Source organism: Culex quinquefasciatus, chromosome 3, assembly GCF_015732765.1.
Source record: "Culex quinquefasciatus strain JHB chromosome 3, VPISU_Cqui_1.0_pri_paternal, whole genome shotgun sequence".
Taxonomy (NCBI): domain Eukaryota; kingdom Metazoa; phylum Arthropoda; class Insecta; order Diptera; family Culicidae; genus Culex; species Culex quinquefasciatus.
In genome coordinates this window covers 134,418,653-134,439,774 of record NC_051863.1, presented here as the reverse complement: position 1 = coordinate 134,439,774, position 21,122 = coordinate 134,418,653, and the positions used below count along the sequence as shown (strand labels likewise).

At 34.9% G+C, this 21,122-nt stretch overlaps 2 protein-coding genes across 5 annotated transcripts in view; one reads left to right on the top strand and one right to left on the bottom strand.

Annotated features, from left to right (window-relative positions):
- The window catches only part of LOC6036112 (protein furry), a 180,415-nt gene that overhangs the window by 74,860 nt on the left and 84,433 nt on the right, over nucleotides 1-21,122 (top strand). For all 4 annotated transcript variants that reach the window (XM_038258698.1, XM_038258697.1, XM_038258696.1 and 1 more), the window contains one exon: nucleotides 18,795-18,914. In XM_038258698.1, coding sequence (XP_038114626.1) covers nucleotides 18,795-18,914 — 120 coding nt within the window. The remainder of the gene's footprint in view (nucleotides 1-18,794; nucleotides 18,915-21,122) is intronic.
- Nucleotides 432-9,272, bottom strand: LOC6036113 (antigen 5 like allergen Cul n 1). Its single transcript, XM_038258707.1, has 3 exons — nucleotides 8,783-9,272; nucleotides 3,436-3,704; nucleotides 432-1,057 (listed from the first exon to the last, which is right to left on the bottom strand). Exons 1-3 carry the CDS (start codon nucleotides 9,152-9,154, stop codon nucleotides 745-747), a joined length of 954 nt encoding a protein of 317 aa, XP_038114635.1. The 5' UTR covers nucleotides 9,155-9,272; the 3' UTR covers nucleotides 432-744.

The following is a 21,122-nucleotide window of genomic DNA, read 5'->3' as shown; positions in this document are numbered from 1 at the left end:
TTGCTTTAAAACAGGTAAACAAGACATAATGCTTCTTGAAACTAATGATTCCGTGTAAGAAAATACTTAGTGGGACAATTATGCGTAGAAGTTTAACGATGGGACAAACAGACTTGGTGTTTTTTTTTTAATGAGTTTCCGAACAAAGTACCAGATTTTATGTGTTTTTCTTAAAGTACACGTCAAACTAATCTTAAAAATGTCATAAAGTCAAAATCGTCAAAAAATTACATGGGACAATTATGTGTAGAACGGCAGTATATCGGTCAGAAAATTCCTTATCAAGATATCAAAACTTTTTTGTATCGCTTTTTGAACCCATAGCTCAGTTTCACCTCTAACAAATTGGATCATTGTGAATAATTGAAGCTATCTACGGAACAAAATATTTCAAAGTCCTTTCATGGAATGAATATGCCATCAAAATTTTTTTTTTGTTTGAAATGTCCTGTTTCCCCTTAGACCCATTTTGTGGATGCTTGGTCAAGAAAAAAAAAATGGATAATTCCTAGGATTGAACGAAATTGAAATTTGTAAAATAAAAACGTTAGTCCGTATGAAAGGCCGAATTTCGCTAGCCAATGTTAGGTAATTTAATTCTATCTCGAGGACATCCTTCATAATTCGTTCGCATCCATTCAGCACTCCCCATCCATATCAAACTTGTCTTTATTCGCAATTTTCCCTACTCTGTGGTCGATAATTGAAATTCGTTCCATTCGCTCAGGTCAGCTCTTTCAATTGCTAATAGGTTCCAGCTCCAGCTGCTCCTCCTCCGCTGGCCAGCAACGGTTCCCGGCTGCTGCACAGACAGGAATATTCCGCCGAGTAGAGGCTGCAGTTCTGCACCGGTTCCGGACTTTTGGTGTAGGTTTTTTGCTGCAGAAAATTAGTATGCGAATAGTTACACACGAGGTAGTGCACCAGGCAGACCATCCTTCTGGGTCGCCTGGCACTGGTCCCCAGGTCCTGGCGCTGCACGTGGTACGCGATGAGGGCACATCCCACCCGGCGGACTTTTTCGTTGACCATGACGGTGAAGTGACCGATGGGACCGCTGAAAAGAATAAAAAATGAAGGGGAAAACGAACGAGAGATATTAGGAACCGGGTCCATTTTTGGCGAGGTGAATGGGACTAATTACTCTACCGGCTTCAATGGGATTTTGCTCAACTTTTGTGGACATGTCAGATGGGCGAAACATTGACTGAAAAGAGTTCGGCGAGTGGATGATGATACTTGTTGAAAGCAGTGGAAAACTTTGCTAATGATGCTGCCATTTGTTTTATGTAGTACACTAGATTAAATTCAAGCGCTACTAATTTGACCGAAATAAAAACGCCCTTCATACACTGTCATCAAACAATTGTAACAATCGAAGTTGGTTAATATGGTCAAATTCGAGTTTTTGTGATAAAAAGCCATATGAAAATAATAATAACTTACATCTGAGCAATTCTCTGAGATTTCGGTCATACGATTTTTTCTGTATTTTTAAATCCGGCTGAAACTTTTTTGGTGCCTTCGGTATGCCCAAAGAAGCCATTTTGCATCATTAGTTTGTCCATATAATTTTCCATACAAATTTGGCAGCTGTCCATACAAAAATGATATGTGAAAATTTAAAAATCTGTATCTTTTGAAGGAATTTTTTGATCGATTTGGTGTCTTCGGCAAAGTTGTAGGTATGGATATGGACTACACTGAAAAAAATGATACACGGTAAAAAAAATTTGATGATTTTTAATTTAACTTTTTGTCACTAAAAACAGTATTTTTAATTTTTTTGATATGTTTTAGAGGACAAAAAATACCAACTTTTCAGAAATTTCCAGAATGGGCAAAAAATCTTTGACCGAGTTATGATTTTTTGAATCAATACAGTTTTTTTTTTCAAAAAATCGAAATATTGGTCGCAAATTTTTTTAACTTCATTTTTCGACGTAAAATCGAATTTGCAATCAAAAAGTACTTTAGTGAATTTTTCATAAAGTGCACCGTTTTCAAGTTAAATCTATTTTTAGGTAACTTTTTTGAAAATAGTCGCAGTTTTTCATTTTTTAAAGTTAATGCCCATGTTTGCCCACCTTTGAAAAAAATATTTTTGAAAAGCTGAGAAAATTCTCTATATTTTGCATTATTGAACTTTGTTGATACGACCCATAGTTGCTGAGATTTTGCCATGCAAAAACAGGAAAAATGATGTTTTCTAAGTCTCACCCAAACAACCCACCATTTTCTAATGTCGATATCTCAGCAACTAAAGGTCCGATTTACAATGTTAAAACATGAAACATTCGTGAAATTTTCCGATCTTTTCGAAAAAAATATTTTCAAAAATTTAAAATCAAGACTAACATTTCAAACGGGTCAAACATTCAATATTACGCCCATTTGAAATGTTAGTCTTGATTTTAAATTTTTGAACATATTTTTTTTCAAAGGTGGGCAAACATGGGCATTAACTTTAAAAAATGAAAAACTGCGACTATTTTCAAAAAAGTTACCTAAAAATGGTTATAACTTGAAAACGGTGCACTTTATGAAAAATTCACTAAAGTACTTTTTGATTGCAAATTCGATTTTACATCAATAAATGAAGTTGAAAAACTTTTGCGACCAATATTTCGAAATTTTGAAAAAATCTGTATTGATTCAAAAAATCATAACTCGGTCAAAGATTTTTTGCCCATTCTGGAAATTTCTGAAAAGTTGGCATTTTATGTCCTCTAAAACAAATAAAAAAATAATAAAATTAAAAGTAGTGTTTTTTTGCAAATCAAGTTTTAGTGACAAAAAGTTAAATTAAAAATCACCAATTTTTTTCACCGTGTATAATTTTTTTCCAGTGTAGTTCGTATCCATACCTACAACTTTGCCGAAGACACCAAATCGATCAAAAAATTCCTTCAAAAGATACAAATTTTTGAATTTTCATACATCATTTTTGTATGGACAGCTGCCAAATTTGTATGGAAAGTTATATGGACAAACTAATAATGCAAAATGGCTTCTTTGGGCATACCGAAGGCACCAAAAAAGTTTCAGCCGGATTAAAAAAATACAAAAATTAAAATTGAAGAAAAAAGACCGATTTCGTAGAGAATTGCTCAATTGTAACAATCGAAGTTGGTTAATATGGTCAAATTCGAGTTTTTGTGATAAAAAGCCTTATGAAAATAATAAAAACCTACATCTTTTATATGCTTCCAGGAGAGATCAAAATCTGATGTATTAAGCTTTTAACATAATCACGGGAAATCCAGATTTTCAGCACCTTTTGCTTACTTTGGGGGCAGCATGTTTTCCTGTGATATGATGAAATTCGACAGGCCTTTTTCACCGGCGTTAAAAATCCAAAGAAATCCTTTAAGAAGCTTACCGCTACCCTTCCAGGACTCCAATGCCCAACACCCTCGTATGGGTACCACTCACCCCGTAACATTCGCTGGAAATCGGTCAATCATGCCGAGAGTGGCATTGCCGTGCTCCTGAAACCAAGTGCCGATGCTTTTGCGGATGGTCTCGTCTGGCTTCATGGCCGGTGGCAGCAGCAGCTTTCCATCACCCGCGTGGCAGGCCGTCCTCTGGGCGATGTTCTGTCCGGCAAAGTGGAACGCCCTCGTGCTGCGGCAGTGGTCGTGGCCATAGGCGCAATGTCTCACGTTACACCAGGCCAAGTGTTCCAGCTCGGCGTCCCACGTCTGGAAGAAGAGGGACATAAATGGGATAAGAAAAGTCCTTTTTTTCCAAGCGGGCTTAGAGACAACGAGGATAGAGAAACACATTTTCTCAATAACTCTTCACATGGCCAGGAGGGCTTTTGTCACTTATTGACAGTGCGCTTGAAATCAATCGTCCCCATGGGCGTCTGTCGTCTTAAGGTAAGGACGCACGGTGTATTAATGTTAGTTTCGTCAATTTTTTGTACTCCAAAAAAGTATAGGTCTTCGCTGAAATTTTAAAGTTATCGCAGTTTTAGTGGAGAAACTTGATTTTTTTCCCGTTTTGGGACCATCCATAAACCACGTGGACACTTTTTTTGAAATCTCAGACCCCCTTTCTCCCCCCTTCATGGACAATTTCTATAAAATAATTTTTTTTTTGTATGGAGCGTGGACAATAATGTATTTTTCTTCCAAATAAGTCTTCATACAATATTGGCTATTTCCATAGAAAAATCACTGACGAACTGACGTGCCACCAGGAACAAATTTCTCGATAATTGGGTCCTAAAATGAAGCTTGGATTGCTGATATTATTGTTTCCAGCGATAAAGCTTATTTTTCTGCGTACAATGACTCTTTGTACGACCACAAAGAAATTAAATTGGATTTTTTAATCAATTTTGAAAAATTAACCTAGCGGTCCTTCTTGACAGAAAAGGTCCTACTTGACAGCTCTTTCCAAGGGGACCATAGTTGATCCATCGAAAAAATGTTGTCCCGTCAACTTTTTTTTTGCATTAAAATAAAAAAAAGTGATCAGAAATGGTTTTTAAGCGTGTTTTTTACCGTTGTACATAAAAATTTACATAGGGCTTTAGTACCCTATTTATGACTGCATTCTTCTTTTTTTTTTGTACTTTTCTCTTCTTGAGTGAATGTCAAAATTCGAGTTTGACATTTCAACACCGCATCTGCTTCCGTGCTGCGATGGATGCAGGAACAACAAGTGAAAAGGGCTGATATGAATAAGAATGATAATGATACGGAATTTCTTAAATCGTCAAAAACATTGACAATTAACGAATAACGAATGTTTAACCCTACGTTTTATTTTATATTGGAAAAATTGTGAAACAAAAAAACTTTTTGCTAACGATTTTGCAATAATAACATATTCAAGAATGGTTTCCACCCTTTTCACATGTTGCTTCAGAAAGCTTCTCAGCAGCAGCAGCTGCGCATCTGTCAGACCGTGTGTTTGACAATCGCTGATCGCTGAGAGTGAGTGAGAAAGAAGATGTGAAAGTGCGGTCAAATGTGAACTCTTGGTGGCACGTCAGTTCGTCAGTGGAAAAATATTAAGTTAATATACGAAAATCTGTTGCTCAATAAGGGATATTCTGATCGATTTAGTGTCTTAAGCAAAGTTGTAGGTTATGATGAGGATTTTTTTTTTAACAGGGAGTGTTTTTTTTCGATAAAATGTTCCGTTATTTTTGTTATAACCATTTGATGGTTAGTTGCAGGTATAAGGTTTCATCCATAAAGAACGTCACACTAAAATCAGCCAAAATTTACCCCCCCTCTCCCCCTTTGTCACGCTTTTCCTATACTTAAAACACGCAATGTCACACTTGCTCAGACCCCCTCCCCCTTAGAGCGTAACATACTTTATGTATGACGCCTAAGAATTTTTATTGTTGATTTTTAGAAGTAGTGTCAGTGTCAATGTATGTATGTAAATTAGCTGAGAAAATTCTTCACATTTTTCTTTTTATAATATTAAAGGCGGTTGTGGGTCATCCATAAACCACGTTGATTTTGTTTTAAAATAAACTTCCTTCCAGACCATCGTGTTAACAATTGTTAAAAAACAAACTTGTTATAGGCAGCGTTACGCTGCCTACTAGGCAATTGCCAATTTTACAGAAGTAGCCTCAGTTTAAAAAATAATGCTAGTTTGAAACACTTTAAATTTACTTTCTCAATTTTCATTCTTTGCAGTGTTCTATCTTTGCAACTATTTAGAAACCTAAGGGTATTCTCTACCAACTCACACGAAATCGGGAAAAGTTGCCCCGACCCCTCTTCGATTTTCGTGAAACTTTGTTCTAAGGGGTAACTTTTGTCCCTGATCTCGAATCCGAGGTCCGTTTTTTGATATCTTGTGACAGAGGGGCGGTACGACCCCTTCAATTTTTGAACATGCGAAAAAAGAGGTGTTTTTCAATAATTTGCAGCCTAAAACGGTTATGAGATAGAAATTTGGTGTCAAAGGGACTTTTATGTAAAATTAGACGCCCGATTTGATGGCGTACTCAGAATTCCGAAAAAACGTATTTTTCATCGAAAAAAACATTAAAATAGTTTTAAAAACTCTGCCATTTTCCGTTACTCGACTGTAAAATTTTTTGGAACATGTAATTTTATGGGAAATTTAATGTACTTTTCGAATCTACATTGACCCAAAAGGGTAATTTCTTCATTTAGAACAAAATTTTTAATTTTAAAATTTTGTGTATTTTCTAACTTTGCAGGGTAATTTTTTAGAGTGTAACAATGTTCTACAAAGTTGTAGAGCAGACAATTACACAAATTTTGATATATAAACATAAGGAATTTGCTTATAAACATCACGATTTATCGCGATTTTACGAAAACAAGTTTTGAAAAAGGGTTAGCCCTTAGGACAAAGTTTCACGCAAATCGAAGAGGGGTCGGGGCAACTGCTGTGTGAGTTGGCGAAGAATTACCCATAAACACTGTTCCTCCATACTTCGATGTGGCTGGAAACTTTGCTGTTTTCTTTTTGAGCTAAAAAAAGTATTTAAAAAAATATTTTTTTTTGAAGACGGTCGAAATTTTTTTTTAGTTTTGTAATTTTGTTGAAGTGCATAGTTTTCGAGATTTAGACATTAGTAAGTTTATTTTTCTATAATTTTTTTTCCAATTTTAAAAGTTGTTGTCCATGTTTAAAAAAAAAAGTGCATTAAAGTATGACCTATTTAGTCTCATTCCCTTGAACTTTTATAGAATGTTATTTCGAAGCAAATTTTGGCAAAAACCGGATTTTAAATATGAGATTTTTTTGTAAATATTTATAACCCTTTTTTCGCATGTCCCATATGAAATAGATTAAGTTGATAAAACCGCAATACAAAATTTTAAATACATTTTTTTTTATTTTTAAAAATTGATGAGTCCGGGACGGTTCCAAAACTTTAAATATATATGTTAACGTTATTTTTGAAGAAAAAAAAAAACGTTATTTAATCTACCTTTAGGTGGTTGGTGCCTTCCTCGCATTCTAAAGTAAATACACTACACAGCCTCAAAAAAGTGTATAAATAACACTTATTTTTACCAAAATATCAGAGATCCGGCCTCGAAAAAGTGTATTAAAACACTAAAGTACTTATAACTTTTTATAGGGTTGTCAGATCTTTAATCTTTTGGGCTCGTTGGAATGGTCTTTTGATTACCTATACAACGATGGGTCGCATGATAGATCCGGACAACTTTTTCATCAATATATTCGAGATCCGGCCTCAAAAACGTGTATAAATAACACTTAAGTGCTCATAACTTTTGATGGGGTTGTCAGATCTTCAATCTTTTGAACGCGTTGAAAAGGTCTTTCAAATACCTTTCTAACAATATATAGCATGACGGGTTTACTTACAAAAACCACTCTTTTTACAATCTTCCGATGTTTAGATAAAATCGTTTTTTAAGCATAACTTTTGAAGTACTGTTTAAAACTTCATAATATTAACTAGGGTCTTGTGGGACCCCAAGACGGATCGAATGAGACCAAAATGGTCCAAATCGGTTCAGCCAGTCCGGAGATAATCGTGTGCATATTTTTCGGTGCACGGACTTACAGACATTTGTTCAGAACTTGATTCTAAGTCGATAGGTATACGTGAAGGTGGGTCTATGAGGTCGAATAAAGAAGTTCATTTTTCGAATGATTTTATAGCCATTCCTCATTGAGGTGAGGAAGGCAAAAATGCAATCTAACCAAAAAAAAATTTTTTTCTAAATTTTATGTTTAATTGAACTTGCAATCGCAAAGTTATTAGACCATTACAAGTTTTAGTGTCCTCTTTCAAAATCATCCCGAAAATTTACAGAAATAATATTTTTTACTGAAAATACAAGTTTTGTAGGAAAAATTAAACTCAATTAGGGGAAATATACCCATTTCAATCACTCTAAGCCGTTCGACCAATTCTCATCACTTTTGCCGTTTACCGCTATTAAATCAACATTTTCAGATGTATCAACAATGGAGAGTTGCTTGCTCACTTTTATTTGAGCTATTTATAACTTTAGAACAGTCAAAAACACTTAATGAAAGCTGAATTCATGATCAAAGTGCTGATAAGCCGATAATAGAAAAAGGCTTAGAAAGGGTATAGTGCCCCTACATAAACGTATGATTTTACCGGGTATTTAGGTTACCCTAACAAAAAATACGGGCAATGAACCAAAACAAGATTTTTTTTTTAATACAGTGCGCTAATTCCTAATTAAAGCTTGAACTCCAAATTATTAAAAAATGTCCCATAATTCGTCAGGAGGTATTCTTTCATTTGACCATTAGGGTGGTTCAGCCAAGTTATGGTGAATGTGAAAATTTCTAAAAAATGTCAAAAACCATGTTGTAAAATCAAAACTCAATCATGGACGCAAATGAAAGGTTTTTGAACTTTCAAGGAAATATAGTTTGAGGACCGAAAAATCAAGCCTTGCCTTTCAAAAGGTTGCATGAAACTTAAAAATTCCGTTTTGACCGCGTCTGATTTTTTTTTATCGGATTTCTCACAAAATTTTACATAATATATTCATAAATGGGAGTACTTCATTAAACAGGATTCCAAGAATCAGCTTTATGGATATAAACGTGTGCGCATAGGAGCCAACTTCATTCCATTTTTGTATGGAAAAACAAAATAATAAGTGTGTCAAGAAATTGACCGATTTTTTTGCGGTGCAAATAATTTTTAATTAAATCCGGTCCTATCAAATTTCAGCCTTCAACTGGTTGTTTTTCAACTTATTGCATCAACGTGCTTCAACTCAAGATCTAAGAATAGCCCGCCTCTTACCACTTCTGCCATCCTGGCGGCCGGCTCGAAAGGCTCGATGGATCCGCAGGCTATCAGGTTGCGCTTCAAGTTGTGCTCTCGCAGGATTAAATCCTTCGTACGCTGATCGAGGGCGATTTTCTGAGCGGCCTTACCGGAACACCCGGCCCCGTACGACGCACCCGTGCCACACTGGCATCCAACGTTGGCCACCCCACCCGGGCAGGCGTCCTTTCGGCAGTAAAAGTCAACCTGCGTATGGGATGGTGATGCGGAATTCGCGGAGTTGGTGGCCGGCCGGGACGACGAGGTCGATGCGCAACAGTGCGTGCCCACCAACAGCACCAAGGCCACCATCATTCTGGCGAGGATTATTTTGATGGAAGAACCCATTGGCGATTTTGCGCGAACGAAATAATTTTGCAATATTTTCGCAACAAAAATCGCTCTAATCTTCTTATCGGCGCCGCGTTTTAAGCTCGCAGGAGTTTGAAGGGAAAATTCAATTGTTGACACCTGAATGAGAACACTAAACTGAAAGTGTTTTCACCTTGGGTTGTCGCTTTTATAGCTGGTCGTGGAAAGTGGAAGATTAGATGCGTTTTATTTTCCTTTGTTAGGATTTATTGAATAGTGAGTTTTTAAAGCTGCGCCGTGAGCAGATTCACGACTTTGTTGAAATGTTTTTGGAAGCTTTCCAAACAGTAATGTTGATGAAACAAAAATGTCTCACTCCGATTTTGCTATATATGACCGATTCTTCGGCTCCTTTTCAAAAAAAATCCTAGTTTTTTTCAGCGTTTTGGCTGTAGTGGCAAAATAAAAGAAGAAACCCCCCAATGTTATTACATATTTGGAAATAATTGATTTTCCTACAAAGAAATATCATGCAGAATGAACCATACAGTACCTGAGCATCCCCTGAAATAAAAATGTAGCGTGACGGGACAACATCGTAAAACTGGACTTCTAAAAGGCACACTACCAAAATCGCTACAGTTTTGCCATTTTGATTTTTTAAAACTTTTGCTCTTCTACACATTATCACAAATTAAAAAACGAATCTTTTGCTCCTTGAACTGAACGAATTGGTTGAAATTTGAGTTTTTGCCAGCCTTTTTTTTAGTGACGGGACAACGAAAGGAGCAGATTTATGAAAAAACTCCTCTCCAATTCAATGGCTTGCAGACCACATTTGGTCAATATTTTTGGGTTTTGAGGTAAGAAAACGCATTTAAAGCACATTGCAATTATTGGATCATAATAAAAATGAAATCTTTCATATTAAAAATCACATTGAAAATTGAAAAAAGTGACATTTTGGTGTAGCTTCGCTAAGAATTGGTCATATGTATTTTTTAAATTCATGCAACAAGGGTACAACTTATAGTATTTCTTTTGCTTAGCTGCCCACTTTCATATAAATGTCCCAAACACATATTAAATACTGTTGAGTTAATCTGGTTCAAAAGTTGCAAAGAGGTTTTCTGTTCGATTTAGTATCTATAAAGGGAATAGTTGTAGGTTATGGATAGGACTTTTCAGAAAGAGCACATGGAATAAAAATTAGAATATTTTATTTAACTTCTTACTAAAAGCTAAAAGAGATCTGACAACCCTATCAAATGTTATGAGCACTTAAGTGTTATTTATTCACTTTATGGAGGTCGGATCTCAGATATTTCGATGAATATGATATCCGGGTCCATCATGCGATCCGTCGTTAGTTTTGTCGTTAGTAGACCATTCTTATTAGCAAAATTATTCAAGATCAGACAACCCTATTAAAAGTTATGAGCACTTAATGTTAACTAAACACTTTTTTGAGACCAGATCTCGAAAATTTGGATGAAAATGAAGTCCGGATCAATCAATGGTTGATGAGATGGCCATATTTTTTGAAATTAGGAAGAAATACAAATCCAAGAAATACTTCATAGGACGTATTTTTTCAATCCAATACCCTGATAATTATTGATCCGATTTTTAATGTGAATAATTGGTACATGCGTAAAATTTTCTCATCACCTTGAAAAAAAAATCTGAACTTCAAAATAACGACTAACATTTCTTAAGAGCTTAGGACTTATTATTTTCCCCCTTTTTCACATGTTACCTAATGTAGCAGAATTGCGTTGAATTTTTTACTTACATTTTAACAATCAAAAATCTGTAACTCTTGGAAGAATTTAGTGCGTCCCTCCCGGGAAATCCCGGGACAATATTTCCGGGATTTTTCCAGAACCGGAAATTACCGAATCCCGGGAATTCCCGAATTTAAAAAAAAAAAAAACAAATTTTGGTCTGGAAATTCAGATTTTTTGTGGAATTAAATAAATTGTTGGATGTTTAGAAATAAATAAAAAAAATTAACTATATATCATCATTTATTTGGCTTTTAAGGGAAATTGATAAAATTTTAGTTTGCAGATTCGCAAAACGCCTAGCGCTTTAAATTATTTTCGATTTAATTTTATACATTTTTGAAAAGACTACGTATATTCATGATTTTGAATTAAAAAACTAATAAAATTTTAAACTATTTTTCATCAAACATCTTGGGAAAATCAGGACAAATGGATCGAATTATGACATGGTGTTTTAATTTTTTATTGATTTCGGTTAAAACAGGAACAGAACAAAACAGATGGTTCACCGATCTCAAAATTTATTGCTTTAAAATCTCCTATACCTATTCAGACTGTAGTCCCGATCAGGGCTGCGGAGTTGGGTCATATTTTAAGCGACTCCGACTCCGACTCCGGCTATCTGAGTTAAGCCGACTCCGACTCCGACTCCGGCTCCGGCTTTCCACAAATTGATAACTCCGGCTCCGACTCCGACTCCGGCCTTCCAACTCTAGCCGACTCCGACTCCGACTCCGACTCCAGCTTTCCACAAATTGTTTACTCCGGCTCCGACTCCGACTTCGACAACTAATCTGTATTTAAAATAATTTTTGAGGTGAAAAGTCATCGATTGTGATTGGACACTCAATAATATTTTAACTGAATGAATGTACATGGAAGAGAAAATCAAAATAAATATAAATAAAAAAAAATTTAAAATAATTTAAAAATTTCAATTAATTACATCACTCACATTTCAGTTCACACTAGCGCGAATAATACCGGGGTGACATTTATGTTCGGGGTGTTTAACAAAATTAAACATACGAATTATTTATACAAACAGAATGATATGGAACCATACTAAGCTTGGTAGATGGGTAATTCTCCGCCAACTCACACAGCAGTTGCCCCGACCCCTCTTCGATTTGCGTGAAACTTTGTCCTAAGGGGTAACTTTTGTCCCTGATCACGAATCCGAGGTCCGTTTTTTGATATCTCGTGACGGAGGGGCGGTACGACCCCTTCCATTTTTGAACATGCGAAAAAAGAGGTGTTTTTCAATAATTTGCAGCCTGAAACGGTGATGAGATAGAAATTTGGTGTCAAAGGGACTTTTATGTAAAATTAGACGCCCGATTTGATGGCGTACTCAGAATTCCGAAAAAACCTATTTTTCATCGAAAAAAACACTAAAAAAGTTTTAAAAATTCTCCCATTTTCCGTTACTTGACTGTAAAAAATTTTGGAACATGTCATTTTATGGGAAATTAAATGTACTTTTCGAATCTACATTGTCCCAGAAGGGTCATTTTTTCATTTAGAACAATTTTTTTCATTTTAAAATTTCGTGTTTTTTCTAACTTTGCAGGGTTATTTTTTAGAGTGTAACAATGTTGTACAAAGTTGTAGAGCAGACAATTACAAAAATTTTGATATATAGACATAAGGAGTTTGCTTATAAACATCACGAGTTATCGCGATTTTACGACAAAAAGTTTTGAAAAAGGTGGTCGTCATCGATCATGGCCGTTCATGGTCACCCGCGTCAGACACGGACGACGAAACAAAGAGAAACGCAAAAACTAACTTTTTCAAAACTTTTTTTCGTAAAATCGCGATAACTCGTGATGTTTATAAGCAAACCCCTTATGTCTATATATCAAAATTTTTGTAATTGTCTGCTCTACAACTTTGTAGAACATTGTTACACTCTAAAAAATAACCCTGCAAAGTTAGAAAAAAACACAAAATTTTAAAATGAAAAATTTTGTTCTAAATGAAAAAATGACCCTTCTGGGACAATGTAGATTCGAAAAGTACATTAAATTTCCCATAAAATGACATGTTCCAAAAAATTTTACAGTCGAGTAACGGAAAATGGGAGAATTTTTAAAACTTTTTTAGTTTTTTTTTCGATGAAAAATAGGTTTTTTCGGAATTCTGAGTACGCCATCAAATCGGGCGTCTAATTTTACATAAAAGTCCCTTTGACACCAAATTTCTATCTCATCACCGTTTCAGGCTGTAAATTATTGAAAAACACCTCTTTTTTCGCATGTTCAAAAATGGAAGGGGTCGTACCGCCCCTCCGTCACGAGATATCAAAAAACGGACCTCGGATTCGTGATCAGGGACAAAAGTTACCCCTTAGGACAAAGTTTCACGCAAATCGAAGAGGGGTCGGGGCAACTTTTCCCGATTTCGTGTGAGTTGGTAGAGAATTACCCAGATAAGAAGTGTTCGTTGTTCTATGTTACATGTTTTCAGCGTTATTGAAACAAAAATCATAAATATCTTCAGATTTAAACGCATTTTCTGCACAACAATTTTCGCAATTCGCAATTCGCAATTTTCAGTGTAAGAACGGGCCTTGACCGATCTTATGCACTAGGTTCCCGACGAACACGCACTGCCCTTACACCTACATCTCACCCTTGCTCTGAGTCAGTACGAGCAGCACGCTAGAACACGCTTTGAGTGTTCGTGCCAGGCATGCACACCTTCTTTTCCGGTTACGCATTTTAACTCGGCCGGGGGTGGTACATTACGTAGGGTTTGATGTAAGTATAAGCGCCTAATCATTTATAGTGTGCCTATCAATTTTCATTAAAGCAAAAACTGTTTTATTTTAGTTTGAATTCAAAAACTAATTGTTATTTACTGTGTATTGTTTTCTCCTGAAATCTTTCCTAGTGTTGAGTCGTGTTTATATGTAGCTATTTCTTTTGTCGCGGTGTTTTGTTACAATTTTTGGTCCTAAGCATGTTGCAGGCCAAGTGCGAATGATTCTGATGATATCTCTTCAGTTGACGCTCAGGCGAGGAACATCCTGGAAGGAGCGTCACTGACTACGTCCGTAGTCCTGTTAGATCTTTCTTGATCAGGACAGTATAGCTCTGGTTCCTTGCAAGTGTCCTATTTTCTTACCTCCACGTTGGCTTGGTTTTCATGATGACCTAGCTGGTGGCCTGTGGAAACGGATCGTAAACCTTTGACCAGCGAGGGTCAGAGTCGAGACGGCTAGAAGAAAGGGCGCGTCAATGTGGGAAAGGGAAGTAATTTGTGATTGTAGACGGTATTGTTTAGATTCGCAGTATGTTGAGTCAACTGCTGTGGATGTACCTGAACGTTGCAGAACGGGGTTTCCTCTCTCCTTTCCATTTTCAGCTACCATCTATCATCTGTTTATTTTGCTTCACTGATTTTCTTAAACGGCTTTTGTTTACTATCCTCCATTTGATTTCGATTTTACTCATTTGATTCTCTTATTTCTCAACGCTTTTCCACTCTATTTTACTAATTGATGCTGCTGCAACAAACTGTTTGCTTTCCCTTAATTTGGCAGCGATGTCAATTTTGTTTATCATGTGCCTTTTCTTTATTTATCTATATGAATAATTTCTCATCTTCCCTGTAAATTGCACTCAATACAATCTAAGCATGTTTGTTACCTCTATTTATTAACTATTGTTAATTTCTTTATCTTCTTCATAAATTACTATCTTTCTTTTACTATTGATTCTTTACATAGTATATTTCTTTCACTGTCCATTGTTTTGAAACTTCACATTTTTCTTAAGCAAGTGAGGTTCGAGCCCTGACTCAATTTATGAAATGATTAAAGGATTAACGCAAATATTACTATTGTACTTTTGAAAAACTTTTATAAAATGCTTAGGACCAAAATATTGTAACAAAACACCGCGACAAAAGAAATAGCAACAGATAAACACGACTCAACAATAGGGAAGATTTCAGGAGAAAACAGTACACAGTAAATAACAATTAGTTTTTGAATTCAAACTAAAAAATAAAACAGTACTTGCTTTAATGAAAATTGATAGGCACACTATAAATGGTTAGGCGCTTATACTTACATCAAACCCTACGTAATGTACCACCCCCGGCCGAGTTAAAATGCGTAACCGGAAAAGAAGGTGTGCATGCCTGGCACGAACACTCAAAGCGTGTTCTAGCGTGCTGCTCGTACTGACTCAGAGCAAGGGTGAGATGTAGGTGTAAGGGCAGTGCGTGTTCGTCGGGAACCTGGTGCATAAGATCGGTCAAGGCCCGTTCTTACACTGAAAATTGCGAATTGCGAATTGCGAATTTTTGGTCCTAAGCATGTTATTCAAAAGTTTACCAAAAGTACAATAGTAATATTTGTTTTAATCCTTCAATCATTCCATAAATTGAGTAAGGGCTCAAACCTCACTTGTTTGAAAAAAGGGTGAAGGTTGAAAACAATAGACAGTAAAAATCAAGAATCAATAGTAAGAGAATGATGAGCGTATTTTAAAGAATAAAAATGAGAAGCTAGATGTATTAGATGTAAAATTAGACAATAGTTAATAAATAGAGATAGAAAACAAGCTTAGATTATAGTAATGATAATTTATAGGACAGATAAAGAATTATTCAAATAAATAAATAAAAAGACATTAAGGAAAAGTATATTTTTAAGGGAAAAAAACAAAACAAAGCTTGTTACAGCAGTATCAATTGGTAAAAAAGAGTGGAAAAGCTTTGAGATAAGAGAATCAAAAGTTAGTAAAATCAAAATCAAATGATGGATATTAAATAGAAGAATCAGTGAAGAATTGAGAATCAGTAGAGCAAAATATAAATAGGAGATAGATGGTGGCTGAGAATGAAGAGAAGAGAAACCCCGTTGTGCGATGTTTCAGGTACATCCACAGCAGTTGACTCAACATACTGCGAATCAAAACAATACCGTCTACAATCACAAATTACTTCCCTTTCCCACATTGTCGCGCCCCTTTCTTTTAGCCGTCTCGACTCTGACCCGCGGTGGTCAAAGGTTTACGATCCGTTTCCACAGGCCACCAGCTAGGTCATCATGAAAACCAAGCCAACGTGGAGGTAAGAAAATAGGACACTCGCAAGGAACCAGAGCTATACTGTTCTGATCAAGATAATTCGGATGATCTAACAGAACTACGGATGTAGTTAGTTACGCTCCTTCCAGGATGTTCCTTACGTGGACGTCAACCGAAGAGCACGCAACAAGGTCAGTGCCATTGCATGCTTTTAGGTATCAATCCTTGGCCTGCAAACGCATTTTCTGCACAACAATTTTCTAAATAAATTTAAATCTTGTTGTTTGAAAAATTGGAACTTTTTATTTAACTTCTTTAAAAAAAATTAAAGTTTATATGCTAGCTACACTAATTTTTAACTGTTTTTTAAATGAAATATTAAAAGAAAGTTAACCTTCATGATCGAATTGACATATAAAATCCATTTGGATAATTTTAGGCTGAAATTTTAAAGAAACACAGTAACTATCAAAGATACGCTGGTTTTGAAATAGACAATTTTTAAAGTCACTATTTTTTAAAGCTCTTTTGAATTTATTTCAGAGGACGTTTATGGAAATTGTGTGATCCAGCCCAGTACACACTTTAAACATATAAATCATGAAAAAATTCTAATATTTGAAAAAAATTAAAATTATATCAATTATATCACCCCGATTTAAGGTATTTTAAAAAAAATAGACTTTTTCAACGATATTATTTAAGGATCCACTACACGCAAACATTTTTTGCTTCGAGTTTTTTACGGAAATTGTCATAACTCTGAATAGCAAACAATCAGAGTCCCACTTTTTGTATTAACCCTCTACAACCTAACCCCGCCTCTAGACGGGCTTCGATCTAAAAAATCGCCAAAAATCAATTTTTCAACCAATTTTTGATCTTTAAAAAGCATTGGAAAGAAGAACTCATAAATTTTAAGAAAATTAACTGTTTGGAAGATTGACTTGTTTTATGTGACTTTGCCAATGTTTTTAAAAATGTCATTTTTTTAGGGGTCAACTTTGATTGTGTTTTTTACTAACATTTTCTATATTTTCAGTAAAAAGAAGTATGCAGTAATTTTTGTAGTGTCCCAGAGTATGTCTCTACGCATTTTTTTGCAATTTAAATGATGATGGTGCCACTCTATAGCAGAAAATGTGGAAAACAAGTAAAAAATTTAAAAAGTGACTGTAAAAACGTGAAAAAATTAGATAGGCAAAATGTAATTATATTAGGTGGTAGATTAGGCCAAATACTACCAAAAACAAACATAAACTAAACAAGATAAATGCAAATTAAAAAACTAAAAATAAAACAAGAAAAACATAAAACAAGAGAAGTAAAGTTTTTCGTAGAACAAAAGTTGCTCAAAATGACCTCCTGAATACGGGAAAAATAAAAATTTTCGAAAAAAAAATTTGGGCAGTAGAGGGTTAAGTCCTGTAGAAAAGTTATGCAAAGTTTACAAGACCTAAACTGATCTGATTGTTTCAATAGTTTCTTCAAAAAGCAAAAAAAACTTGCGAAAATTTTGTTAACTATGCATAACATTTCTACAGGACCTTTCGAGACTGAAAAATCAAGTCTGTCATGAAGAAATTGTCAAAAACCACAAAAAAGCTATTTTTTCAACTTTTTTTTAAAACCGCTGTATCTTCACAAGGATTGTACATATGACAGGTGTCAATATAGTGACTTTTATGTAAAATTGTCTGGAGAATCGATTCCCACTATCGTTTTTTGAAAAAAAAAAAAAAAAAATGTTGACGTGTAGACTACTTTTCTAGAAACAGTTCTATTAAATGATTTTTGTATTTTTTTAGGAGACATACCATCCTGCATTTTTGTGCGTCTTTTTGTAACATCTTTGGCTATTTCCTCAAAAATTTAGAACGAAAAAAAATTGTGACAGCACCATAAAATTTACGTTTTAACTTAAAAATTTAGAAATCTCGTGAAAGTGGCGTGAATTTTTCATTCATTGTATTTTTTTTCAGAAAGCTCGTCCAATTTCCTAAAAAAATTCTTTGACCACTTTTTGATACGATGCAACGGCTTCGAGATACTGTAATTTTTAAATTACAAAATACAAAAATACTTAAATAACTTGCGCCTTTCTCAAGTGCCATTTTCGAGTACAATTGGCTCCACATACACAAAAATTGCTTATATAGGCCTAGGATAACATGTCTACAAAGTTTCATTGAAATCGGAGAGGGACGGGTACAAAACCCCAGAAAAATTCCTGATTTGAGCTGGAACTTAAAATCTTAAAACTATCTCAAAACTGATATCCTTGTTTAGATTGATTCTATGATTTTAAACTTGAAAATTTTAATGAAACATAGATTTTATGACATTTTAAAAAAATCCCGGGATTAAAAAAATACTTTTCCCGTTTTCCGGTAAATTAAATAACCGGGAAAATTGTACGCCCTAGAACAATTGTTTGGTCTCAATTTAGCCGAAAATACACATACAACAAGATAATGCTTACGAAAATTTATCTTGTTTCTTTGATTTTCAATCAATTTTATCATAACCTTTGGACAATTGGAAGGAGTTGTTTAAGATTGAAATTGCTTTAAACATCTTGGAACTGTCGGTTTTCGCAACCGTGTTAAATCGCTCTAATTTAATTTTAATGAATATATTTTCATTCTTTTTGGGTTTGGCTGCAAAAAAAAAGACAGATAATTGATTTTCACACACACTTTTCATTTGCTTACAAATAAAACGCAAATTTTCCCCCACCGAACGTTACTCAATCATCGTTACCATTCGTTGTGTATCGCATCGTGTCGTAAGTAGATTTAACAATGTCTTCTTTTTCCTCTTCTTCCTTTCTATTTCCAGAGCTGGATAAGGTTGGCACGCTGGATGCCATCTTGAGTGGCGCTTATTGCCGGTCGCAAATGTATTTATCGCGACAGATGGCACGACTGCGACCGGAGCTGACGATGTCGATGTTCTCGGGTAAGTTTTTTTTTGTTGTGGTTAAAGTTGTGCGATACTTGTACGATTTGTCGAGTATTTCAAGTGTTCCAGTGCGACTGATGTTCACTCGATTGTGCTCGGGCATGGTTTATGCAGGTTATGCTTCGATTAGTAAATTTAATTCAGGTGGAAATATTAATCCATGCATATGATTATATCGTTTTTTTTTTTCATGGAAGCAAGTAATCCTTGGATAGTGTAAATTTTCAGGAAAATGTCGTAGATCTATGTGACGAGTTGCATAATTTTATATGATTCAATCGTCGTGATTTGCTGATTTGAGTACGATGAACAGTTTCGTCATATTCTAGTATTATACTAAGAATTCAGTTTGCACTACCTGACCAGAGTGTTATTGGATTATATCAAACGGAATGGGATTATGAAGCAAATTTCAAATTCCAGTGTTAACACTGGAACGCCCAACGCATGTCCAACTTACACGGACACCCAAGCCTCCCAAAAAAGGTGGAACGGTAACTTCAACTCGCTGGTTCTCGGGCATTACTCAACCAATCGGGACGATTCTTGTTTCCAGTGATATGTTAGGATGTCTAGATGATCCTAAAACTTTGCAGAACTTGATTTGAACAAATCTGTAATTTCTGCGACCGAAAACATCGTTCTACCTTTTTTAAACGACTGCCTCCGCGGAATTTTTGGCGATTTTTTTTTACACGCGAAAAAAAAAAGTTGGAACGACGTTTTTGATCACAAAAATTACAGATTTGATCAAATTAAGTTCTGCAAAGTTCTAGAATCATCTAGACATCCTAACATATCACTGGAAAGAAGAATCATCTTGATTGGTTGAGTACTGCCCGAGAACCATTGAGTTGAAGTTACCGTTACAACTTTTTTGGAGCCTTGGGCGTTGGAATGTTAATCCATATATTGAGCAATTCCATGTCAAATAGGGAATCGGTTGTACCCGACCCTCTCCGATTTCAATGAAACTTTGTAGACATGTTATCCTAGGCCTATAAAAGACATTTTTGTGTATATGGAGCCAATTACACTCGATAATGACATTTGAGAAGGGCGTAAGTGTTTTAAATATTTTTGTATTTTGTAATTTAAATGTTGCTGTATCTCGAAGCCATTGCATCGTATCAAAAAGTGGTCAAAGACAAACTTATAGGAAATTTGACGGGCTTTCCGAAAAAATACACTGAAAGAAAAAAGCACTCCACTTTTATGAGATTTTTTGATTTTTAAGTTTAAAAGTCAAATTTGAAGGTGAGCCCACGATTTTTTTTCGTTCAAAATTTTTATGAAAATAGCCTAAGATGTTACAAAAAGACTCACGAAAAATGCAGGATGGAGCAACTCACCTAAAAAAATACAAAAATCATTTACTGAAACTGTTTTTTTTTAAAGTGCTCTAAACGTCAAAATTTTCAAAAACCTGTAGTGGGAATCGATTCCCCAGACAATTTTACATAAAAGTCTCCATATTGACCATTGTCCTAAGTCCAATCCTTGTGACGTTACAGCGGTTTTAAAAATAAAAATGTTGAAAAAATAGGTTTTTTGATGGTTTTGGGCAATTTTTATAGGACAGACTTGATTTTTCAGTCTCGAAAATATTTTTACCGGAAAGCTCGTCAAATTTCCCATAAGTTTGTCTTTGACCACATTTCAATTGGATGTATGGGCTTACAGATATAAGCTAATTACCATGCTCATGACTGAAAACATAATATTTTTTCAGTGTAGTGTAGTAACCTGGATAGTAAACAACATTTTGTCCCGAAGGTATGATTTTTTGAAAAAATGTATTGAAAACGCACATTAAACAAATTTTTCAATATTATTTGTTAAATGTAAATCTGATTTTTAATTTGATAATTCTCGTTTTTTTTTAGATAAAATGCACTTTTTAATATTTTTTCCTCATGCCCGAGAAAATACGCAAATAAATCAATTTAAGACTTTGAAAATAAAAAAGAAATTGCAGAAAAATTACATTGCAATGAATTGAAATAAAGAAAAAAAAATTAAATTTATTTGTGTTTTTAGCCCTCTTGATATGTAAGGCTTGATTTTAATGTTTTCAAAAAAAAAAAAAATTTCAGAAGATTAGGTTGGTACAAATTTCATATAAAGTTTTTGTCTCCCCACCACCCCCCCCCCCAAAGTTGGCCCGAAAAATCAGGAGGCAAAAACATATTTTTTCAAAATGCT